The 26023-nt window shown below is 46.9% G+C and overlaps 1 protein-coding gene and 1 non-coding gene across 4 annotated transcripts; one reads left to right on the forward strand and one right to left on the reverse strand.

The window, feature by feature from the left end:
- The first annotated feature begins 78 nt into the window (after positions 1-78).
- On the forward strand, positions 79-26023 carry PTAFR (platelet activating factor receptor). Of its 3 annotated transcripts, none has more exons than XM_045545790.1 (3): positions 152-227; positions 2385-2504; positions 23276-26023. In XM_045545790.1, the coding sequence occupies exon 3, from the start codon at positions 23319-23321 to the stop codon at positions 24348-24350; it is 1032 nt and encodes a 343-aa protein (XP_045401746.1). In that variant the 5' UTR covers positions 152-227; positions 2385-2504; positions 23276-23318; the 3' UTR covers positions 24351-26023. The 3 variants fall into 3 exon arrangements, with proteins under 3 accessions (XP_045401744.1, XP_045401746.1, XP_045401745.1); XM_045545789.1 differs by lacking the exon at positions 2385-2504 and adding an exon at positions 8643-8677; XM_045545788.1 differs by lacking the exon at positions 2385-2504 and having other exon boundaries at positions 79-227.
- Positions 5898-5983, reverse strand: LOC123636272. The gene has a single exon (XR_006734464.1). It is a non-coding gene; the product is annotated as a small nucleolar RNA SNORD74 (small nucleolar RNA).

Genomic DNA, 26023 nt, shown 5'->3' on the forward strand with positions numbered 1-26023 from the left:
GCCTGTGCACCGTGCGCAGGGCTGGGTGGCCCAGCTTGGAGGTGCCCGTGGCATCCGTTGGAGGAGCCCTAGAGTCACAGCATTTCCTCCCAGGGGTGACTTGGCAGTGATATACTCTGTTTCCTCACTTGTGCAATTGCCAGACAGCACAGAGGCTGGGGCTGGGGCCAGGACCCAGACAGAGACACTCAGCCCCTGAGGGTCTACAGCTACTGCCCCTGCTGCAGGTAAGAGGGGTCCCACCCCAGCTGGGCAAGGGGGAGACAGGGCAAGTGGCGTGGGGGGGCATATGAAAATGTCCTCAGGTGCCCAAGGCCATGCCTCTAGGCTGCACCTAAGCAGATGGATGGTTCTGTTTTTAAGGGACTGGTATATTTCTCAGGGCCAGTTTCATGTTTAGAAAGAACTTCTGATGACCAAACCTTCCCAGGGACCCCAACACCCCTCTTTGGTTCTCTGAGGCCAAGGCAGTGCTGAGGTGACCCCAGAGACCTCCCTGGGAGGTGACTGACGGTGGTGATGAGAGGGGGATACTTAGATCTCTGAGGACCGAATGCCATCTACTTTATTCGCTGTGTGACCTAGGCCAAGTTACACGCTCTCTCTGTGTAGTTTTCTGAATTATCAAACGAGGATAATGCCATTTCCCAGCATACTTGCTGGGAGGGGTAAGGATCTGGTACAGGGCTGGGTATGAGGAACTCACTAAACGCTGGGTTTCCCGGGGGATGCTGAAAATAACCAGGTTGTTGGTGCAAAGGGCCAGGCTCACAGTTTCCCCTATCAGGTCCCAGGTGCTGGGGACAGGGCCCAGGCTGGTACCCGCTATCCTTCACTGGCAGGAGGACCAGATGTGGAGCTGTGCACTCGCCCACCTATGAAGAACGAGAGAACCAGCAGGCTCTCCCCATTCAGGCCACTCTTATTTAGCTCTGATCCAATACCCAGCTGTGTTCCAGATGTTTGGGGGTGTGTGTGTGCATGTGTATGGCAGGGGAGCTTAGGGGACAGCGAGAGAAGCAAAAGAAGCAGATGTCCCTATCTTTAGGTCCTGACAAGCCAGCCAGGGAAAGAAGTTAGCTGGAAGGTAAAGGAATGGCCCTGGGCATGGGTGAGCACCCGGGGTTTTTTTTTTTTTTTTTTGAGACAGAGTCTCACTTTGTTGCCCGGGCTAGAGTGAGTGCCATGGCGTCAGCCCAGCTCACAGCAACCTCAAACTCCTGGGCTTAAGCGATCCTACTGCCTCAGCCTCCCGAGTAGCTGGGACTACAGGCATATGCCACCATGCCCGGCTAATTTTTTGCTATATATATTTTTAGTTGTCCAGATAATTTCTTTCTATTTTTAATAGAGACGGGGTCTCGCTCTTGCTCAGGCTGGTCTCGAACTCCTGACCTTGAGAGATCCACCTGCCTCGGCCTCCCAGAGGGCTAGGATTACAGGCGTGAGCCACCGCGCCCGGCCCACCCGGGGTTTTGATTCAGGTCTTGCTTACAAGTCAGGACCGGGAGCCACCCGGCAGCCCTGCTTTCCTCCTCTGCAGATTGGGGTGAAAATACTGACTTGTGGGTTTGTCGGGAGGACGAAGTAAGAGGCGGGGTAGGAAGGTGCTTTGTCAATTGGAAAATGCTGCACAATTGTGAGGCGATGTGTTACTACTAAGGCTGACGCTGTCATTCTTTATTTTACTGTAAATGCCTTAAGGATGAGAAACCTGCTTTATTCATTGTTTTATCCTTACCCTTAGCACAGAGTTTGCCACATGGTATGTGCTTAGAATGTGCACGGAGTAGACGAATGATAGAGCAGTAGGTTGTCATTGGAAGGCAATGGACAGTGAGTCCCAGCTCTGTCCAGGACACTGTTGTCACCTTGGGGAAATCCTTTCTCTTCTCTGGGTCTCAGTTTCCCCAACTGTCCATTGAAGGTTTAGGGAAGGGGTTCACAGTCTATAGCATTAATGACAAAATGCACCTCCAAGACTGAGTTTCCTGTGATTGGTGCTGGGGTGGGAGGTGGGTATGATGAGAGGCTGGGATCGTGCTTGTCGTTTCGTGGGGAGCAGAGACTCCACTTCTCAGCCCAGGCCTGTGAACAAGGCCTTGTTGAAGAGGACGGCACCCTCTTTTTCAGTAGCATCCCCTCCTGGGAACACTTCCCGATATGTCCTAGGGTGGAGGTGTCTGGATTGGGGATGCTGGCTCCTAAATGGCAAGTGCTGGGCCCCTGCTGCAGCCACCTCTCAAACCAGCCACGCTTGGGTGCCTTGGCAGGATGGTGAGAGCAGGGAGAAGCCTCTGGTGTATCCTTGGGCGTGCCTGTGTGTCTGTGGTTGTGTGGGGTGCATGGGAGTTGGCTCTGGCTATGTCCACATGTGCCTGCAGGTGGGCCTGGACCAGCCCCGCAGCTCCTGGAAGCAGGATCACCAACAAAACCAGCTGAGAGGTTGATACGCCTCTGTGCATCTTCAGCCAAGGGGCACCAGTGCCAGACCGTGTGTGCATGTGAGTGTGTTGTGGGGAGAGAGAATATGAGTGGGGAGAATCACTACTCAGTCGCTCCTCCCTGCCCCCTCAGATCTGCAGGAGGGGGATCGTCAGGGCCTGAGTTCAGAGTTGAGCTCAGTTGGCTGATGGGAGAAGCGAGTCATGAATTTGTGCATTATGCATAGCCCTTCACAGTTTATAAAGCCCATTTCAGTTTACCAAGTGCTTTACTGTTTACCCAACTCTTTGTCACCCCCAATAATCTCACTTCCTTTTTACAACAATGCTTCGAGGTAAGCCGGACACTGCATTTTGCAGATAAAAATCCCAAGGCTCAGAGCCGGGGAAAGACTCACTCAAGGCGGTGGATGGTTCACGGAGGCCAGAGCCTGGATCCCAGTTCCAATTCCTGTGCTTTCTCTCCCGCCACCCCTGGTTGCTTCTTCCAAAAGAGGAGATGTGGCTGACTTGGTACATGGCCAATTTGTTTGCTTCCTTATTCAATTATTCAACAAATATTTTCTGAGGACAGCGGGGAAAGGGAGTTCACAGTTACTGAGTAAATCGCTTCATTCTGCTCTCATGACTACCCTGTAGGATGGTTTTACCATTTCACAGAAGAGAAAAGGGAGGCTGGGACAGCCAAAGACCACACGGTAGGCAAAGAGCAGGTGCAGACTCAAGGCTGTATGGCTCCAGAGCCTGTGCCTAGACCTACACTCTTCCCTGGGCCAGGCCCTGGACTGGCCTCGAGGACACCAGCTGGACTCTGGAGCTGCCGGGCTGGGAAGTCAGGGCGATTCCCGGTATAACAGAGGGGTGTGACCAGTGCTGGGGAAGCCCAGAGGAGGAGGCGCATCCTCACTCTCTCTGCCCTGCCCTGCCCTCCCCTGGCCGACTTCCAGGAATCAAGGTGAGGGGAGGGTGACTCACAGATACCACTTGGCAGCCAGGAGCAGAGACCCAGGCCAAGCTTGGGGTCCTGCAACTTTACGGGGATTTCCTAGGCCAGCGGGGCAGAGACTGAATCTCATCAAGGTCGTACACATACCTGGGGTCACGGTAGGGTCCCCAGCGAGAAGGAACACTGCGTAACTCTGACTCAGACCCAGACCACTCCATCTCTGGGGCCCTAAGCCCATCACTGTCCTTCCCCTGCAATAGGAGCTCCATTCATCAACCAATAAAAGTGCCCAGCATGGTGCTGGACTCCCTTGTCCTGGGAGGTGCAGTGAGCAACACAGAATTCCCCAGAGTTCAGGATACTTACTCCCCTAAGGTGCCCCTCAAATCCTTCCAAATCCTGTGGAAATGATAATGGAACCATTCTGTGAGGTATGGCCAGCATGGCCAGGTCAAGACACAAATGTCAAGCAATAGAGGAGGTCAGAACAGGAGGTAACTCATTTATCGAGCCCTTACTATGTGCCAAGCACTTTAGAGGTTTATCTGTCATGTTGACATTATTCCCATGAGGAAACTGGGACTGTCCCCTGGAAATCTGAGAGCTGGGAGTGGCTGAGGCTGCTCTGTGAGGGTTTGGAAGTGAAGAGTGAGGGACACTGTGACTGTGTGTGTGTGGAGTTTCTTGAGAAGTTGCTGTGTAGGACGCCCTGTCATGGGTACTGGTGATGTGCCAGAAGCCTGGGCCCCAGGGAGTTCCCAGTGCAGGAGGGAGAATTCAGCAGCTGTTATAATGCAACTTGGTACCTATCGTTGTGGGAACCCTGTCATGGTAGAGAAGTAAGACTAACAATAGCCAACACTCAGTGAGCTCTCACTATAAACCACGCATGTCCTATTCGGTCCTTACAGCAACCCTATGAGGTAGGCATTGTTATTATCTCCATTCTACAGATGAGTAAACAGAAGCTCACGGAAGTTAAATCACTTGTCTTGGGTAAAAATTGGCTGATGTCATTGTGCCAACTGACCCCAGCTGCCATAAAAAGACCCTAACTGTTTCCCAGGAGCTTGCAGGGGTAATGTAATGGTATATATGGCAGCCTGATGTAGGGGGTTTCAAGCTGGGGTGAACTTGATGTGGCCAGTGAAACATTTGCAGAAACATTCGATCTGATCTAATTAGCAGATTGTCTTGATTTCCTGTAGACACAGCTTTGTAGAGCTGTTGATTGTAAATAACTTGAATTGTACTAAGCATTTTACACGCATTTCACTGAATCTTTACACCACTCTGGAGGGGTATGTCCCTAGGCTCTTATCACCTCCACTTATAGGGCAAGGACTTGAGACTCAGAGAGGCCATGGTCCTATGGCTAGGAAGCGACAGAGGCAGGATTTGAATCCAGATTTGTCTGACTACAGACCCTGTGTTTTTAACCATTGTTCTTTAAATACTGTTCATTCTTTATTTCACTTGATGCTTAGAAAAGCCCTGTAAAGGAGGTGTGTTACTGTCCACATTTTATTTTTTTATTAAAAAAAATTTTTTTTGAGACAGGGTCTCACTCTCTCACCCTGGATAGAGTGCAGTCAGTGGTGGCATCATAGCTCACTGCAACCACCAACTCCTGGGCTCAAGCAATTTTCCTGCCTTGGCCTCCCAGAGTCCTAGGATTATAGGCGTGAGCCACCTCACCTGGCCCTACTAGCCACATTTTACAGATGAAACTGTCAATGGCAAAGAACCCAAACTATGTAAAATAATTTAAAGAGGTTTATTCTGAACTGAATATGTGTGACCAAGGCCTGGAGAGCCACGCCCAAGAAGCCTTGAGCAAGTGGTCTCGCTGTGGTTGGGTTACAGTTTGATTTTATACATTTCAGGGAGACAGGAATTACACATAAAGTCATAAATCAATACATGGAAGGGGTACATTGGTTTGGGCCAAAAAGGATATCTCTAAGTGGGTCATTACAGGTTATAGGTGGGTTTAAAGATTCTTTGATTTGTAACTGGTTAGGGAAATGAAGCTTTGTCTGAAAGTTAAGAAAGTCTGTTAGTCAGAGACAAGTCACCCGACACATACCCAGACTCAAGTGATCTGTTAAGTAAATTGATGACCTGTGGGTGTGGTTTAAGCTTTGTCTTATATAGCTTTAGGTCTGTCCATGAGTTACAAAGGATATCTCTAAGAGGGGGCCATGAAGACCTCTCTTCTCATGGCCAGCAACTCAGCTTTAGGGTATTTCTGGGGGTCCCCTTGGCCAAGAGGGGGTGCATTCAGTCAGCTGGGGGGCTTAAAAATTTTATTTTAGTTCACAAAGCTCAGAGAGGAGAAGCAGTTTTACCAAAGGTTGCACAACTATTAAGTCATAAAGCTGAGTCATATCATTCCAAGTTAAAATATCCAATGTGCTTTCAAATCTGCCATCACTTAGGCCCATTAAAAAAAACTTTTTTAGTATGGTAAAAAAAATAACATAGATTTACTCTCTTAACAATTTTTTTTTTCATCAGAGCAGTTGGTATTCTCATTAACATGGTCAGATGTCACTACCAACATAGGTTTCATCAGAGGCCCTCTTAATAATTTTTAGGTATACAGTTCAGGCATGTTAACTATAGTCACACTGTTGTATAATGATCTCTAGAACTCTTATCTCGCATAACTGAAACTCTGTATCTGTTGAGCAACTCCCCATTTCCCCTTCCCCCTGGCTCCTGGCAACCATCATTCTACTTTTGGTTTTGTGCATTGGATTACTTTAGATGCCTAATATAAATGGAATCACACAGTATTTGTCTTCCAGCGGCTGGCTTATTGCACTTAGCATAATGTCTTCAAGGTTCATCCAGGTTGTGGCATGTGTCAGAATTTCCTTCCTTTTAAAGGCTAAATAATGTTTCATTGTCTCTCTATACCACATTTTGTTTATCCATTCATCTATGGTGGACGTTTAGGCTGTGTCCACCGCTCGGCTATTGTGAATAATGCTGCTATGGACATGGGTGTGCAAATATCTTTTCAAGATCCTGTTTTCAGTTCTTTTGGATATACAGTATACCCAGAAGTGAAATTGCTGGGTCATATGATTGTTCTATTTTTAAGTTTTTGAGGAACCTCCATACCGTTTTCCACAGCAGCTGTACCATTTTATAATCCCACCAACAGTGGGCAAGGGTTCCAATTTTTCCTTCTTTTTTAGAGACAGGGTCTTGCTCTGTCACCCAGGCTGGAGTGCAGTGGTGCAATCATAGCTCCCTGTAACCTCTAACTTCTGGGCTCACACGACCCTCTCACCTCAGAGAACGGCAAAGACAACTGGCACATGCCACCGTGGCTGGCTGATTTTTAAATCTTTTTGTAGAGACAGGGTCTCACTCTGTTGCTCAGCTGGTCTTGGATTCCTGGCCTCGAGTGATCCTCCTGTCTCGGCCTCCCAAAGTGCTGGGATCATAGGTGTGAACCTATAATTGGATTATAGGTTCCAATTTCTTACATTCTCACCAACACTTGTTATTTTCTGTTTTTTCATAATGGCCATCCTAATGGGTGTGAGATGATTCTGCATTATGGTTTTGATTTGCAGTTCTCTGATGATTAGTGATGTTGAACATCTTTTCATATGCTTGTTTGTCATTTGTGTATCTTCTTTGGAAAAATGTCAAGTCCTTTGCCTTTTTCAATTGAGTTATTTGTTTGTTTGCTGTTGAGTTTTGGGAGTTCTGGATATTAACCCCTTATCTGATATATGGTCCCATTCTGTAGGTTGCCTCTTCACTCTGTTGATTGTTTTCCTTTGCTGCATGGAAGTTTTTAAGTTTGACAAAACAAACAAACAAACAAACAAATAAAAACAACAACAACAAAAAAAAACCCAAAACAAATAGTCCCATTTCTCTATTTTTGCATTTATTGCCTGTGCTTTTAGTATCAAATCCAAGAAATTGGCCGAGCCCAGTGGCTCACGCCTGTAATCCTAGCACTCTGGGAGGCTGAGGCAGGAGGATCCCTCAAGGTCAGCAGTTCGAGACCAGCCTGAGCAAGAGCAAGACCCTGTCTCAACTAAAAATAGAAAGAAATTAGCTGGACAACTAAAAATATATACAAAAAATTAGCCGGGTATGGTGACACATGCCTGTAGTCCCAGCTACTTGGGAGGCTGAGGCAGAAGGATTCCTTAGGCCCAGGAGTTTGAGGTTGCTGTGAGCTAGGCTGATGCCATGGCAGTCTAGCCTGGGCAGCAGAGTGAGACTCTGTCTCCAAAAAAAAAAAAAAAAAAATCCAAGAAATCATTACCCATCCCAATGTTGTGAAGCTTTTATCCCATGTTTTCTGTTAGGAGTTTTATAGTTTCAGGGCTTAGGTTTAGGTCTTTAATTTTTAGGTTAAATTTTGTATATGGTGTAAGACAGGAATTCATCTTTACTCTTTTGCATGTGGATATCCAGTTTTCCTAGCACCATTTGTTGAAGAGACTATCCTTTCCCTATTGTGTAGTCTAGGCCCACGTGTCAAAAATTATTTGACTATAGATGTGAGGGTTTATTTTTGGGCTCTCTATTCTGTTCTGTTGATCTATGTGTCTGTCGTTATGCCAGTACCACTCTGTTTTCATTACTGTAGCTTTGTAATATGTTTTGAAATCAGGAATTGCGAGGCCTCCAGCTTTGTTCTTCTTTCTCAATATTGTTTTGGTTATTTGGGGTCCTTTTATTTTTTTTTAATGACTTTTTTTTATTCTTATTTCAGCATATTGTGGGTGTACAAAAGTTTAGGTTACGTATATTGCCCTTGCTCCCCCACTCCCCCGAGTCAGAGCTTCAAACATGTCCATCCCCTAGACAGTGCGCATTGTACTCATTATGTATGTATACACCCATCCCCTCCCCCACCCACATCTGCCCGACACCTGATCAATGTTATTCCTAAATGTGCTCTTAGGTGATGACCAGTGAAACCAATTTGATGGTGAGTACATGTGGTGCTTATTTTTCCATTCTTGGGATACTTCACTTAGTAGAATGGGTTCCAACTCTTTCCAGGGAAATACAAGAGGTGTTATATCACCATTGTTTCTTATAGCTGAGTAGTACTCCATGGTATACATATGCCACATTTTATTAGTCCACTCATGTATTATTGATGGGCACTTGGGTTGTTTCCACATCTTCGCAATTGTGAATTGTGCTGCTATAAACATTTGGGGGCAGGTATCTTTGTCATAGAATGTCTTTTGTTCTTTTAGGTAGATGCCCAATAATGAGATTGCTGGATCAAATGGTAGGTCTACTTGTATCTGTTTAAGGTATCTCCATATTGCTTTCCACAGAGGTTGCACTAGTTTGCAGTCCCACCAGCAGTGTCTGAGTGTGCCTGCCTCTCCGCATCCACGCCAACATTTGTTGTTATGGGACTTTTTGATAAAGGCCATTCTCACTGGAGTTAAGTGATATCTCATTGTGGTTTTGATTTGCATTTCCCTGATGATTAGAGATGTTGAGCATTTTTTCATATGTTTGTTGGCCATTCTTCTGTCTTCTTTAGAAAAATTTCTGTTCATGTCCTTTGCCCACTTTTTGATAGGGTTGTTTGATTTTTTTCTTGCTGATTTTCCTGAGTTCTAAATAGATTCTAGTTATCAGTCCTTTATTGGATGTGTAGCATGCAAAAATGTTTTCCCATTCTGTAGGTTGTCTATTTACTCTCGTGACAGTTTCTTTGGCTATGCAGAAGCTTTTTAATTTAATCAGGTTGGGGGTCCTTTTAGATTTCATATGAATTTTAGATTTGTCTTTTTGATTTCTGTGAAAAATGACATTGGGATTTTGATAGGCATTACATTGAATCTGTAGAACACTTTGGGTAGTATGGACATTTTAACAATATTAAGTCTTCCAGTGCATAAACTTGGGATGTCTTCCCATTTATTTGTGTCATCTTCCATTTCTTTAAGCGATATTTTGTAGTTTTCAGTGTATAAGTCTTTTGCTTCCTTGGTTAAGTTTATTCTTAAGTGTTTTATTCCTTTTGATTCTGTTATAAATGGGTTTGCTTTCTTAATTTCCTTTTCTCTTAGGCTCATTTAAAAGTCTTCATTTTACAAATGAGGATACAGAAACTCAGAGTCACAGGGTGAGATTGGTGGTTGAAGCAGGATTTGGTCCCAGCTCCAGTGTTGCCAGGCAGGAGTCAGATGGGTACAGAGCAGATGGCACCCTCTCTTCGCCCCAGTCCCTTCCCAGCTTTGGGGAGCAAAGGTAAAAGCAGGGCACCAGGTCACAGGCATCTCCTCTTGGGCCCCCACAGCATCTGGAGGTCCTGTTCTCAGGCCATAGGACAGGACTGGGAGCGGATGAGTTGGCCAAGGAGCAGTTTAATTCCAGCAGGGGCGACGGCTTGGTTTAGGAGAGTCAGGACAGGCCTTGGAGTTCAAAATGCCAAGACTGCCTCTTACTTCCCAGCTGTGTGACTGTGGGTGAGTCTGTTTTCTTCTCTAATCTCACTTTCTTTCCTGGAAAAATGGGCATCTTATAAAACCTACCTTACAAAACTGATGTGAGGAGGAAATATGATCATGGGTGAGAAGTGTCTGTCAATGCCCTGAACTTAGGTGGCCTGGCTCTGGCTCCCCTCCAGCCACATGCCCCCACACAGGGCAAGGAGCACTTGGATGCCAGAGAGTGTGCCACTTGGAACCTAGGTTTCCCCCACCCCACTGCGTGCAGCCCATGTTCTGTTTGTGAATGTGCCTCAGGCCTGCGGGGCTGCAAGGAGCTGCTGGTGCAGGGGCCGTGGATGAACTTGGATATGTCTTATTTTTAGCTTATAAATATTTAGACTTTTGTACTCTTGACTTAAACTGACCCCAAATGTTTGGGGCTAGCCAGACTGGTGAACCCAATTTCCCGACCCACAGTCTCCTCTGGAGAATTGAGCAGCACATACTTCCTTCTGCCCAGTGCCCAGTGGTCCCTCCCCTCCCACTGTCCAGCTGTGGGTGAGAACCCCTTCTCCTGGTCCCCTAGGGGCTGGGAACATTACGGCGGGGTGGGCGGCGGGGGCCGAACACTGCGCAGGGCAAAGGGAAGGAGATTCAGATAACAGAACTCTTCTGACTCCATGAATATTTATGGGCTCCCTACCCTACCCCCCAGCTGAGGGCTCCGCCTGGGCAAGCTGCCCAGCCTTAATCTATCAGAGAACGGAGGCTATGTGTTAAACTGAGTGGTCTGAGCCTCCTATTCCTTCTCCTTCCAAATGCTCATCCTCTTCCCGAGCTGTTGAAAGCTTTGTTGGCATTAACTGGGGCACTGTCTGGAGCTGGCAGGACAGCCAGTATGTGGGCCAAAGCCCCTGGGTCAGTGGTGTCCCATAGTCCCCTCTCTGGCTCCATGCGGCTGGGTCGGTGGGGAGAGGGAGGCCTGGTCATTTGTAGCTCAGACCCTGTTCTAGCCACTTTACATGCTTATCTTTGGAACGATTGTTAGAATTGTGAGATTTTGCACATTAAGAAATTGGGGCTCAGAGAGGTGAAGTCACTTGCCCAAGTTCACACAGCAAGTAAATAGTGAGCCAGGTATAAACCCAGGTCTTTCTGACTCCAGAGGCCTTATTGTCCCCGACGCATTCCACCCTCAGTGCACCTCCCCGGAGAGACCATGCACATGTCCTTTGTGCCAGGCTCTTTGGAATGGTCATCAGGAGTTTGGTCACTCATTCATTCATTCCTCGGTGCCCTATACTGGGGGTAAAGAGATGAGAAATATCTAGTCCCTGCCCCCAAGAAGCTCCTAGTCTGATAAGGAAACAGCCACAAATCAATACTTAATACATGTTGAGTCAGGTGCTATAGGGAGGAATATGTCCAGTGTGTGGTGACCCAGAGAAGGTGGCAACTCATTTTGCCTGTGGTGATCAGAGAAGGTGCCCAGAGGAAGCACTCTTTAGATTAGGTCTCAAAGGCGAGTAAGATTTCTCTAGGTAAAGCAATAGGAAAAAGGTACTCTTGGTAGGGGCCACAGCATGAGCGAAGGCATGGAGGTTTGAGGAGAAATGGCATTTTTAAAGAAGCAGCAGGAAATTCAGGGGGCCAGGGTAGAGCATGTAGCAGGGTATGGTGGGAGATGAGGTGGGAAGAGAGTGAGAACTCGATCCCGGGCAAGAGGAGTCCAGGACGGTGTTGGATCAGGCACGTGTGTGGCTGGCAGTGTGCTGAGGCACAGCACTTCTCGAACTCCAAGTGTGTGCGTGAATCATCTGGGCATCTCGTTAAGATACAGATTCTGATACAGTAGATCTGACATGAGGTCTGAGCTCTGTATTTCAAACAAGCTGATACTGCTTGTCTAAGGTGATTCTGCTGCTACTGCTGGTCCACAGACCACAGTGTGGGTAGCCAGGTTGCAGAGGGCTGTGCCTTGAGTGGTGGCCGCTGTGGGCAGCAGGCAATCCTGTGGGTGGTGAGATATTTGTTCACTTGACAAATGTTTACCAAACTCCTGCTCTGGCTCCTGCTGAGTGCTGGGATGGAGAGAAAAACTGGAAATGCCTCTCTCTGGTCCACGTCACCACCATCTCTCACTTCCAATACAGTCTCTCTGTTTCCACTCCTGCCCCTACCGTCTGTTCTCTGCCATCTAGCAGCTAAGCCAGAGCAAGTCAGATCACGTTTCTTGCCTGTTTAATGGCACTACAGCAGCTGTCTGATACTCGTAGAATAGAATCCAAACTCCTTACCCTGGTCTAGGAGCAATCTGGGGCTTGTTGCCCTCTGATCACATCCCACTCTTCCCATTTCTCACTCCCTAAGGGCTACATTGACCTTTCAGTTTCTTGTTCCTACCTCAGGCCCTTTGCACGTGATCCCCTTTGCCAGGATCACCCTTCTTCCAGATCTTCTCCTGACTTGTTCCTTCTCATTTTCTGGATTTTGGCCAGGGCAAGATACAGGTTTTTCTGGTCCCTAAAGCTTATACAATTTGGAGGCCCCTCTTTGAAGAAAAGATACCAAATTACAAACACACAATTAGACACGGGGCTTAGGAAGGGGCCTTGAAGCCTAAGCTTCATTGACTTCATGGTAAATGTGACTCTGGTTTTGTTTATATGTCACCTCCTCTGAGAAGCCTTCCCTGGTCACTCTATTTAAAGCAGCCCCCCTACTCAATCTTCATCATGTCGCTATTTTTTATTTCTTTTATTGAGTTTATCACAATTTGAAATTATCTTGTTTTTCTATTTCTCTACTTATTTTTTACTGTTTCTTCCAACTAGAGTGTAAGCTCTTCAAGAGCAGGAACTTTGCCTGTTTTATTCCTGCAGTATCCTCAACATAGCACACAGCACCCTACTATGCACAGTGGGATGCCAGTAACTGTGAAGTGAATGAATGGATATTGTCTGTGCTCCTGGAAGGCAGAGAGGACACATACAAGTGATTTCAGTGGGCCAAAAAGCTATTAACCACTGTGCACAGTGGCTCATGCCTATAATCCCAGCACTTTAGGAGGCCGGGGCTGGAGGATCACTTGAGGCCAGGAGATCCAGGCCAGCCTGGGCAACATAGTGATACCCCATCTCTATGAAAAATAGGAAAAAATAGCTGGGTGTGATGTTGCACACCTGCAGTCCCAGCTGCTTGGGAGGCTGTGGCAGGAGGATCACTTGAGCCTGGGAGTTGGAGGCTGCAGTGAGCTACGATCACACCACTGTGCTTGAGCCTGGGTGACAGAGGCAGACCCTGTCTCTAAAATAAATAATGAAGTAATTAAAAGAAAAAATGCAAAGCCCTGTGAGCTGTGGAAGACCAAAAGATGGGCACTTAACCAGGTCTGGGGGTGAGGGTGGGGTATGCAGGAGGCTACCCGGGCTTAGGAAAAGCTACCTGGAGGAAATGAGGACTGAGAAATCTTGAACGATGTTCTACTGAACATACAGGCAAAGAGAAGGAGGGAAAGGTTTCTTGGCAGAGGAAACTGCATGAATAAAGGCATGGAGGGATGAGCCCCCACACCCAGAGGAGACTCGGCTGGTTACATTAATATTTTGGGTGATTTCAAGGGTCCTGCTGCTGCAAAGGTCCAGCTAGGCACTGAGTTGGGGATGAGGGCCAGGGGAGTGGGAGTCACATGGGAACCAGGACCCTGGGATTGGACAGAAGGCAGCAGAAGTGGGAAGAGCCAGGGAGGCAGGTACTGGAGGCACCAAGGGCAATGGCCTTGGGCAAAGCAGTTCTGCCCAGGGCTCCCCACACCGATTCTGGGCCTGTATCTGGAAGGAAAAGTCCTACCTCTGCTGGGCCTCCCACAGGGGCCGTGTGAACTGGGAGCCTCTAGCGTCAGACGGGCTCGAGTACACATTCTCCTAGCTTGGGTTCCTGGGAAGCCAACTTCAAGATGGGGATTAGCATGTAGGCACATTTTCTTTCTGGAATATTTTAAAGCAAATTCCAGATCCTTTTTTTTTTTTTTTTTTTTTTGAGACAGAGTCTCGCTCTGTTGCCTGTGCTAGAGTGAGTGCCGTGGCGTCAGCCTAGCTCACAGCAACCTCAAACTCCTGGGCTTAAACGATCCTACTGCCTCAGCCTCCCGAGTAGCTGGGACTACAGGCATGCGCCACCATGCCCGGCTAATTTTTTCTATATATATATATATTTTAGTTGGCCAGATAATTTCTTTCTATTTTTAATAGAGACGGGGTCTCGCTCTTGCTCAGACTGATCTCGAACTCCTGACCTCGAGTGATCCACCCGCCTCAGCCTCCCAGAGTGCTAGGATTACAGGCGTGAGCCACTGCGCCCGGCCGCAAATTCCAGATCTTGTGTAATTTCATCTATAAATATTTTATTATGTGCATCTAATAGATAAGAAATTAAAAAATATAACCACAATATCATTATCCTACCTAACAAAATTAACATGAATTTTTTAATACCATCTAATACTTTGTGGCTAAGTTTTACCAATTGTCTAAAAAATATTTTTTACAGTTGGTTTATTTGAATCAGAATCCAAACAAGGTCCACACACAGCATTCGGTTGCTCAATCAAACTTCTTGAATGAGAATTTGCCCTTCCCCTTCCCTGCCTCTGACTCCTCAATTTACGCCTGGGAAGCTGCCCTCCCTCTGATTAGGTGAGATTGAGTCCCTCACTGCCACATCCAGTGTTTACTTTTCTGTCCCCTTTGTCATTGATCTCCTGGTGGCTTTTCCCACTGTTGGTCACTTGCTCCCATGCTCTTGAGACTATCTTCCCGGAGGCCTCCAGCACGGTGCTACGTGGGTTCTCCTCCATGACTGTCCTGTCTCTGCCTCCTTCCTAGGTTTCTCCACCTCCTCTGCATTGGTCTTTCATGTGAGGCTCTTCAGGGTTTGACTCTGATCCTCCTGGATGTTTCCCAGGCACCCCAAATGTGGGATGTCCCCAAATGAACCCATCCTCCCAATCCCCACGCTGTTCCCCCTCAGCATCATCTCCACGAAGACAGACACCACCATAGCCCCAATCATCTGGCCTAGAAACCTGGAAGTTGTCCCTGATCCCTCCCTTTCTCTCACCCAGTATCCCATCCATCACCAAGTTCTGCGCATCCGATCTCCCCAGCAGTAATTCTCACAACCACCCATTTCCCTCCATCTGCTCTGCCATGGTCCAAGCTTCCTGAAGCCCTCCAGACACTTGCGCCTGTCTCTTTGCTGTCTCCCTGCCTCTGGTCTGAATCCCCTTTAGTCCATTCTATACACAGCGGTCTAAGCCATCTTCCCCAAACCCAGGCCTAGCCTCATCCTTTCCATGCTCAGGGTCCTCCAGTGACTCCCTAATTTCTGCAGAATAAAGTACAGCAACTCCTTAGCCTGACATTCAAGACCCTTCTTGAGTTGACTAATTCTTACTTTTTTTTTTTTTTTTTTTTGAGACAGTGTCTCGCTCTGTCACGCTGGGTAGAGTGCAGTGGTGCCATCATATCTCACGGCAACCTCAAACTCCTGGGCTCAATTGATCCTCCTTCCTCAGCCTCCCGAGTAGCTGGGACGACAGGCACACACCACCGCCCCAACTAATTTTTCTATTTTTAGTAGAGACGAGATTTCGCTGTTGCTGAGGCTGGTCTCGAACTCCTGGCCTCAAGCGATCCTCCCATCTCGGCCTCCCAGAGTGCTAGGATTACTTACAGGTATGAGCCACCACACTGGCCTGATTCTATACTTTTGTAGCCCTGTCTTTTCTCACCCACCTCAGACTAAGTTTTAGCCAAACCGAAAGTTTCAAGTTCCCTCAGAACAAGGTACATCTTCTCCTATTCTTCCGGGCTCAGCACGTGCTGTCCCTCTGCCTGGGATGCCCCTCCCCTCACTTCACCAGGCTAACCCCTTTCCTCCCTGAGCATAAGCAGGTCATTCCTCGCCCTCAAGGCTGGTCTAGGGGCAACTTCTGTGAATTCCTATTACACCAGATCTATCCATTACCAGAGCACTCTCACTTGCCTTTCTGAGTCTCCCTCTTGCAAATGGTCTGTGAGCCACTCAAAGGCAGGGACTGGGTCTGTACTGAGGCCTTAGTACTCTGCTGGGGTCCTGGAGCCATGCGTCCTTGCCCCGTGAATGCATGCGTGAGTGCCTGAATGGGTGAAGCGGCTAACCTGTGTGTGGGTGTGTGTTTTGTTCACATGGTGAGATTTTTTTAAAAAAATCAAAATTCATGCAAAAAAAAATTCATGATGAACAAAATACCAAAATTTTAAATGAAGACAGGATCATAATCATCCCAGGCAGATCCATGTTAGACCCTGAGGCAAAACGAAGAATCAGTCATACTCCTTTTTTGTTTTTTTGAGACAGAGTCTCACTCTGCTGCCCGGGCTAGATTGCCATGGCGTCAGCCTAGCTCACAGCAACCTCAGACTCCTAGGCTCAAGGGATCTTCCTGCCTCAGCTTCCCGAGTAGCTGGGACTACAGGCATGCGCCACCATGCCTGGCTGATTTTTCTTTTTATATATTTTTAGTCGTCCAGCTAATTTCTTTCTATTTTTAGTAGAGACAGGGTCTCGCTCTTGCTCAGGCTGGTCTCAAACTCCCGAGCTCTTAATGATCCTCCCTCCTCGGCCTCCCAGAGTGCTAGAATTACAGAGTAATACTCCTTTTGATTTTTAAAAATATTGCATTAAAATATCATTTATCTTGATTACAGAGGTTTTGGTGCCCCCTTAAATTCTATACCCAGTGAGTGCCTCATTTGCCTCACCCCGGTCCTAGCCTGGTAGAAAGACTTTCTCAACAGGCCTAGGCAGGCAAGGGGCAGGGCTCAGGATGTCCTGGGCTGGGTCCTCTGGCTGGAGAGTTTCCGGAGGATAGTTGCCCTCACCCCACTGAGCTGGTGCCCAAATTGGAGAAGAGGAAGGTACCTTCTGCATTGGGGGTGGGTAGAGACATGACTTCCGCAAAGACCCAGAGTGAGCACCATGTTCTGCCCAGCCATGGGCTGCCCCTCAGCCCCTGCCTCTCTCAGGCAGGGCTAGGCCAAAAGTGCCTCATCGTCCCAGGAACAGGGTCCCCAAAGGCACGAGGGTAGAGCAAAAGAAGGCCAGTCCCAGATGAATGGGCATCTTGGGCTCAAAGGAAAGAGGGGTGCTGAGATTGTGAAGCAGCAGTGTTCAAATCTTCTGGTCTCAGAATCCCTTTATATCCTTAAAGGGAGGCTGAGGCAGGAGGATCGCTTGAGCCCAGGAGTTTGAGGTTGCTGTGAGCTATGATGACACACCACTGTACTCTACCCGGGGTGATGGACTGAGATTGTCTCAAAAAAAAAGAAAAAAATATTATTGAAGACTCCAAAGAGCTTTTGTTCACATGGATTATATCTACCAATATTTACTATATTAAAACTAAGACATTCTAAAACTTTTCATTTTCAAAGTAAAAAGTCCAATAATAAACTTCTTTCATGTTAACATAAATAATACATTTTTGTGAAAAATAACTAGATTTTCCAAGATACAAACAATTTAGGGAGAAGAGTGGCATTGATTTATATTTGTTTACAAACCTCTTTGATGTCGGGCTTAATAGAAGACAGCTGGATTGTCAGCTCTGCTTCTGTGTTCACTCTGTCGTGATAGGTTGTTTGGTTGAAGTAGATGAAGACAATCTGCCCTCACACAGATATATACTCATAAAGGGAGGGAAGTTTCAATGGCTTTTTCAGATAATTGGTAATACTCTTCTTTGATACTGCGTCAAACTACGTTAAAGCTCCACAAATGGAGTTCATTGTGTCATTCTGTTGCCCAGGCTAGAGTGCCGTGGCGTCAGCCTAGCTCACAGCAACCTCAAACTCCTGACCTCGGGCGATCCTGCCACCTCAGGCTCCCAGAGTGCTAGGATTACAGGCATGAGCCACCACGCCTGGCCCAAATGGTAGTTTCTTTTTCTTTTTTATTATTTTTTTATTTTTTTTTTCCCAAATGGTAGTTTCCTAAAGGTGAATTGTAATCTATTAATAGAATCTAAATCATATCAATGAACTTTTGTAATATCTTACACTACACCGGATTGGTCTATCTTGCCATTGAATGGATCTTTTACCTATGTATAACTTGGAAATCATATGAATTCCTTGCTCATTTGAAAAATACTGGTTCTCTGAGTTACGCAGTTCTTCTAAAGGTTGATCTTTCATTATACAATATCAAAAAATTGCATTCATGGCCGGGCGAGGTGGCTCGCGCCTATAATCCTAGCACTCTGGGAGGCCGAGGCGGGTGGATCATTTGAGCTCAGGAGTTCGAAACCAGCCTGAGCAAGAGTGAGACCCCGTCTCTACTAAATATAGAAAGAAATTATAGGGACATCTAAAAATATATATAGAAAAATTAGCTGGGCATGGTGGCTCATGCCTATAGTCCCAGCTACTAGGGAGGCTGAGGCAGGAGGATTGCTTGAGCCCAGGAGTCTGAGGTTGCTGTGAGCTAGGCTGATGCCACGGCACTCTAGCCCAGGCAACAGAGTGAGACTCTGTCTCAAAAAAAAAAAAAAAAAATTGCATTCATTAATCATTCATTGCCATCAATCTCATCAGAAAATTCTTTAAGTATTAGAAAGCTGCCAAGCTCATGTTGGCAGATACAAGTTTTCCAAAAATTCTCACTTTCTCTCGAGTTTTATCATTGGTAAAAAGTCCTATCGTTTGTTTTCTTTGAAGACAACCATTGTAGTTCAGTTTGCAGCACAAGTACTTCATGTGCATTTCCCATTTTACACACAGAATATTAAAAAGATGTTATTCAAGATTGAATAAAATTAATGATTTCCTTGCTTCATCAGGGACATTTTAAAGTGACATTGGCCTTTCTTTCCCCCAACACTGTGAGTCCATGGTTGTGAAGACTACAATGACTCTGCTACAGTTTGGTGTCGCTGGGTTGATTTGTGCTAAGGAGCCAGTAGTTTTGCTCACCATTGCTTTTGCCCTATTAGTGCAAATGTCAACAGAGTGAAAAAGGAAAATAATGTTTGGCTATTATTATGAAAATAGTTTGACCTTGTAGATCCTCCCACCTCCAATTCATGGACCACCCTTGGAGAACTATTGTCCTAGAGCTTGGAATCAGATGGCAAGACTGCCTTGGGATGGAAAAGGTCCCGGCAGCGTGGAAGCTGGTAATTTTGCTGCTGTGGAAACAGCATACAATGTGCTCTCAAATCAACTACGTAATTCAGTGGGACTGGAGGATGAGTTTGCTTTTAAAGGAATCACAATGATTTATTGGGAACAATGAAACCTACATTTATTTAATTTAATGTAGATAAATCCCTACCACACTAAATGGAGCAAAGCACAAAAATGTTCTCAATCAACAAAATTCCAATGAGAGCCAGTTGCTTCTTTAAACATACCTGTGAGTATCTTTAGGCTTTTGCAAAGTGTTTCCACTGCTGCGGGCTCCCCAGCTGATGGGTGTAATTAACACGGCTTATTACACCTTCCTTCATTTATTGGCTTTTGCTGCTAGGGACACAGTGCTGGATAGACGGACAAGGTCCTTGCTGTCCTGCTGCTCACAGGCAAGTGGGGGAAGCGTTAAATAGTCACGCAATTGTCAATATGATTACAACTGTGCTCAGGGTTATGAAGTACAGGAAATTTTGTGGGGGTGGGGGACTGTCTTGGGCTGGAGGCCAGTGAGCAGGAGTTGGCGTCAGCCAGGTGAAAGTGAGGTGTGGGTAGGGAACAGCCTTCAAGGCAGCGGATGGGTGTCACGGAGGCTCCTAGGCAGGAAATGTTTGGACAGGTTTGAAGACCCGCCCAGGAAGTCCATTTTGGCTAGAGCCTGGTGGTAAGGTAGCACGAGATGAGGGTGGAGTGACAGGTGGAGGTCAGGGCAAGGGCCTTCTGGTGGACTTATTTCAGTTCCTGGAAACTACCAAGCTCTTCCCTGCTACAGTCCTGGACCCATGCAGATCCCTTTGCCTAGAAGATTCCTCCCTTGTTCTTCCTTCAGGCCTCAACTGAAATGTCACCTCCTTTCTAAGTAGATCTCTCTTTGTTTTCCATATCAGCAGCCCATTTTCTTTGTGTAGCAATTGCTTTTGTGTGTCTCCCCCGTGTATGTTCCCTGAGGTCAGGGCCCCTTCAGCCAGTCGCCCTGCATGTCCTGTGCTCAGTGGTGCACCTGACATGCAGTTAGTACTCAGAAACATTTGTGGGACGAACATGTGAAAGAACAGAGCTGGATCTGAGATCTTGGCACCATCCCTTAATAGCTGTGTGATCTTGCACAAGTCACATAACTACCCTGTACTCAGTTTCCTATTCTATGACATGGAGACTATACTTCCTGTTACGAAGGGGTTTAGTGAGACGCAAATGAGGCAGTGCATGTGGAAGCACCTAGCAGGTGCCTGGCTCCGAAAGAGGTATGTGCTCAGAGTGTTAATTGTCTTTCTTCCTTCTCGATCCCCATTTTGTAGTCTTTACTACCCTATGATATATGGTGAGCCTGGGCCTTGATGAGCCCAGGCTGAGTTCTTTCTGGGGACCAGGAGTGGCAGCAGTAGTGGGAGGAACAAGAGGGGAGGGGAGGGACAAAAGGAAGGAACTGGTGGTGGTGGTGGTGGTCATCGTTTTTTGAGACAGGGTTTTGCTCTGTTGCCCGGACTAGAGTGTAGTGCCATCATCATAGGTCACTGCAACCTCAGACTCCTGGGCTCAAGCAATCCTCCTGCCTCAGCCTCCCGAGTAGCTGGGACTACAGGCACGGGCCACCACACCCAGCTGTGCAAGTGGTTTAGATGGAGAGTGGGTGGTAGAGAAGAATTGTTGAAAATGGGCCAGACTTTGGGTAGTGGAATTATGGCTAGTTTTAATCTTCTTTAATATACATAAAATTTTTTTTGTTTTGAAATAATTTTAGGCCTTCAAAAAAAGTTATAAAGTAGGACAGAGTTCATGTTTGCCCTCCACCCAACTTTCCCCAATGTTAACAATTCCCAGAACCACAATACAGTGATCAAAACCAGGAAATGAATGTTGATACAATGTTATTAACTAAATTATAGGTCTTATTTGAAATTTTCCAGTTTTCCCCATAATGACCTTTTTCTGTTCTGGGACACAGTCCAGGATCCTACATTGCTTTTAGTTATCATATGTTTCCTTAGTTTCCTTTAATCTGTGACAGTTCCTCAGTCTTCCTTTGTCTTTCATGACCTTCACACTTTCGATTAATACTGGCCAATGATTTTGTAGAATGTCTCACAATTTGGGGTTATCTGACGTTTTCTTATGAGTAAATTGAGATTATGCAGTTTTGGCAAGGTTGCCAAAGAAGTGATAATTGGGTTTTTTTCCATTACATCATATCAGGGGTATATGATGTTAATATGTCTTATTAATGGTGATATTCTTCTTGATTACTTCGTTAAAATATTGTCTACTGGGTTTCTCCACTTTATACTCTTCTTTTTAAATTGTATTTAAACAATTTTTAATTATTAAGATGATAAGGGCTGGGCACAGTGGCTCATGCCTGTAAGTAATCCTAGCACTCTGGGAGGCTAAGACGGGAGGATTGCTTGAGCTCAGGAGTTCTAGACCAGCCTGAGCAAGAATGAGACTCCGTCTCTACTAAAAATATGAAAAAAAAAATTAGCCAGGCAACTACAAGTAGAAAAAATTAGCCAGGCTTGGTGGCGTGTAGCTGTAGTCCCAGCTACTGGGGAGGCTGAGGCAGGAGGATCGCTTGAGCCCAGGAGTTGGAGGTTGCTGTGAGCTAGGCACTTTAGCTGGGGCAACAGAGTGAGACTCTGTCTCCAAAAAAAAAAAAGATAATAAGGTTGAGGTGGGAGGATTGCTTGAGCTCAGGAGTTCAAATCTAGCCTGGGCAACATAATGAGACCCCATCTCTATTAAAAAAAATGATAATAAATGTGCCTTAAAAGTTCAAACAAAGAAAAGTATGAAGTAAATAAACTTTTCTCAATGAGTATACCTCACCTTCCCAGAGGCTACTTACCACTCCAAACTGTTTGAGGTGTATCTTTTTAGACCTTCTATTCATACACAAATATAAAATGGTGTCATACTGAACATTTTCTGCAACTTTTGTTTTGTTTTGTTTTTACTTAACAATGTTATCCAGGAATAGCTTTCAGTATAATCAGAACTAACTCATTCCTTTTAAGGACTGGCTAGCATTTTATGCTTTGGGTGACCCAAATATTATACTTCTCTGTATTTTCCAGACTTTTTATGAGCATATAAATTATTTTAAAATATAGGGCATTTGTCACATTTTTATTTCAAATTCCATCAATAGAAAAATTAAAATTTTTATAACATGATTTTTTTTTTTTTTTTTTTTTTTGAGACAGAGTCTCACTCTGTTGCCTGGGCTAGAGTGCTGTGGCGTCAGCCTAGCTCACAGCAACCTCAAATTCCTGTGCTTAAACAATCCTTCTGCCTCAGCCTCCCGAGTAGCTGGGACTATAGGCATGTGCCACCATGCCCGGCTAATTTTTTCTATACATATATTTTTAGCTGTCCATATAATTTCTTTGTATTTGTAGTAGAGATGGGGTCTTGCTCTTGCTCAGGCTGGTCTTGAACTCCTGAGCTCAAACAATCCTCCTGCCTCGGCCTCCCAGAGTGCTAGGATTACAGGCATGAGCCACCGCACCAGCCTATAACATGATTTTTATATATCACTAGAAATAGATTATCTAAAACTTTAATTCAAAATAAACCAATGAACAAAAAGTGATATTTTAAAATTGAGGAAAAGAAAAGAAAAGAAACTGAATTACCATTGATTTCATTGAATCTCAGGTGCTATTCATTGTAAAAACACACCATTATTTTACATGGGGGAAAAAACCCGCTCGCTGCCAATTAATTGGAAGATACTATCAACTTTAGAGTTTTTTAAAAATGTGCAAATTGGGAGCGTTTCAGTTCATTAGTGTTGAGACTGGGTGATTTACAAAGAGCTGACATTTGTTTCTCACAGTTCTGGAGAATGTTGAAGATCAAGGCACCGACAGGTTCAGTGTCTGGTGAGGCCCAGATACCTGCTTCCAATATGGTGGCTTGAAAGTTGTGACCTCACATGGCAGAAGGGACGGAAAGGCAAAAAGGGCAAGAGAGAAGAGTTCTCCCTTCAACCTCGAGCCCTTTTATAAGTGCTAATCCCATTCTGCCCTCTGCCTTAGTCACCTCCCAAGGGCCACATTTCTTAATACTGTTGCACTGGGGATTAAGTTTCAACCTGAAATTTGGAGGGGACACCATCATTCCAACCATAGCAAGGAGTCTTGGAATTGATGAAAGAGGACACTTGCTTCTTGGCCCTTTATTAACCAGAATTCCTGTGTGGTCTTCCAGGCACAGCCAGGACCGTATGACCTGCTGACCCTTCCAGCCCAGAATGATGGAGCCAAATGGCTCCTCTCGCGTGGATTCCGAGTTCCGATACACTCTCTTCCCGATTGTTTACAGCATCATCTTTGTCCTTGGGGTCGTCTCCAATGGCTATGTGCTGTGGGTCTTTGCCCGCCTGTATCCTTCTAAGAAACTCAATGAGATAAAGATCTTCATGGTGAACCTCACCATCGCCGACCTGCTCTTCTTGGTCTCCCTGCCGCTGTGGATCATCTACTACTACAACCAGGGCAACTGGATTCTCCCCAAATTCCTGTGCAACCTGGCTGGCTGCCTCTTCTTCATCAACACCTACTGCTCTGTGGCCTTCCTGGGCGTCATCACTTACAACCGCTTCCAGGCAGTAACTCGGCCCATCAAGACTGCTCAGGCCACCACCCGCAAGCGTGGCATCTGCTTGTCCCTGGTCATCTGGGTGGCCATCGTGGCTGCCGCATCCTACTTCCTCATCCTGGACTCCACTAACACAGAGGCCGTCACGGCTGGCTCAGGCAACATCACCCGCTGCTTTGAGCATTACGAGAAGGGCAGCGTGCCGGTCCTCGTCATCCATATCTTCATCGTGTTCAGCTTCTTCCTAGTCTTCCTCATCATCCTCTTCTGCAACCTGGTCATCATCCGCACGCTGCTCACGCAGCCGGTGCAGCAGCCGCGCAACGCCGAAGTCAAGCGCCGAGCGCTGTGGATGGTCTGCACGGTGCTGGCGGTGTTCAGCATCTGCTTTGTGCCGCACCACATGGTGCAGCTGCCCTGGACCCTGGCCGAGCTGGGCTACCAGGACAGCGACTTCCACCAGGCCATTAACGACGCGCATCAGGTCACCCTCTGCCTCCTCAGCACCAACTGTGTCCTAGACCCCATCATCTACTGTTTCCTCACCAAGAAGTTCCGCAAGCACCTCACGGAGAAGTTCTACAGCATGCGCAGCAGCCGGAAATGCTCCCGGGCCACCACGGAGACAGGCACCGAGGTGGTTGTACCACTCAGCCAGGTCCCTGCCAATACCCTCAAGAATTAGTCCCTGCTTGTTGGGTCCAGGCCCAAAGTCTTTTCTTCCGTGGACATCATGGACTGACCTGGGGGAAGAAGGGACATCTGCTGTGGCCTGGGCACCTCCTCTCTGGGCACTGGTGGCCCCTTAGGTATAGAGACTACCTCTCCCAGGCAGGGATGATGGCAGAGCTGACTGCTGGACAATCCAGAACTTGAATGAGCCCCTTCATCCATCTTTGGGCGCATATAATACCCTTGGCTGGCGACCTTATCCTGGTTCTTACAGAGCTGGGAGGAATGTCAGGGCCAGGTACAGACCTCAGGGGCAGACTTTGAGCCACCCAGTTCACCCCACTGGGGCAGCAGCCTAAAGCTTTGAGCAACCACCCCCAAGCGATAATGGCAGAGAGGAATTTTGGGAAAGGGACAGCCCCCACCCCTCCGCCAGCTGTGTGGCACTATCTTTGGGGCACACTTTTGAGCTAGGACAGTACCACCCTCTCTCTGCCCTCAGGCATAAAGTCTTTGTGACACTTCTCAGGGGAAGTGGCTCAGTGGAGCCTTCTCTTGACTTACCCAGCCACCTGTCCTGAATGGTGACCAGAGAAGACAAAACACGAACAGACCAAAAGCTAGGACAGGAGCTCGTTTCTTGAGGCAGATGTGTTTCTCTGCCCAGGCCTGGGTCAGCTCCGGGGCAGTGGGAGAGCCACGACCACCTCATCTATCTTTCTGTCTCAATGACAAGTACCTCCCTGACTAAGTACCTCCTGTGGGGCGGCCACCCACTGTGGCTCAGCGACCCCACAAAGCAAAATTGGAGCCCTCTAGGGCAGGGCACCTCAGTGTCCAGAGGCTTCCATGGGAACAGGCACTGGGGCTGGGAAGTGCCTGAGGCCTCTGGGGGCAAGGAGCCCGTCAGTTCTCCTCCCGGGCTTTGTTCTCTGAAGGCTTCTCCTAACCTGCCTTCCAGAAGTCACAGTCCCAAGGGCCAGCCGGTGTCAGCTTCTCTTGAGGATCATCAGTTTTGGGAAATGTCTCCAACTGGGCCTCCTCTCCTGCCCCGAGACAGGAATGTGAGCCTGCAATGTGAACTTCACAGCCTCCAGACTCAGGGGCTCAGAACAGACTTCTGGTCTTCAGAGCTCTGTGCTCCTTCTGAGGGATCTTCCCTCCTTCCAGTCAGAGTCCCCATGAAGTTAGGATACTTCCTTCCTGTCGCCTGGACGAGCGCTGGATTGCTGATATTGATGAATGCCTCCCTCTGGGCCAGTAACCTGCTTGGGTCTGGGATAGTGGCTGTGGGGTGGACTTGGCTGATGGTGACCAGGTGGCTAGCGCAGCATACTTGAGCTTTGGTGTCACACAGACCCAGGTTCAAGCCTTGGCTTTGTCATTTCTTGCTGATGGAGCTGAATTTCCTACCTCTTAGGATTGTTACCCATGAGGTAAAACCTACCTCATAGGCTCCTGTGAGATTCCCTTGTCAGGATACAGTCTGTTATTCTGCTTACGCTGACTTGAGTGGGTGCCTATCACTTACAACCAAAAGAGCTTTGAGTGAGCTAAATGCTGTATGCTGATGGACAGTGTTTTCTGAATTTCTATCATTTCCGTACCCTCCTCGCAACCTTTGCAATATCTCTGTACTACCTATAAGTTTACTTAATAAATATTTTACATTTATTTAAAAGAAAA

The sequence above is a fragment of the Lemur catta genome, chromosome 3 (genome assembly GCF_020740605.2).
Source record: "Lemur catta isolate mLemCat1 chromosome 3, mLemCat1.pri, whole genome shotgun sequence".
Taxonomy (NCBI): Eukaryota; Metazoa; Chordata; class Mammalia; order Primates; family Lemuridae; genus Lemur; species Lemur catta.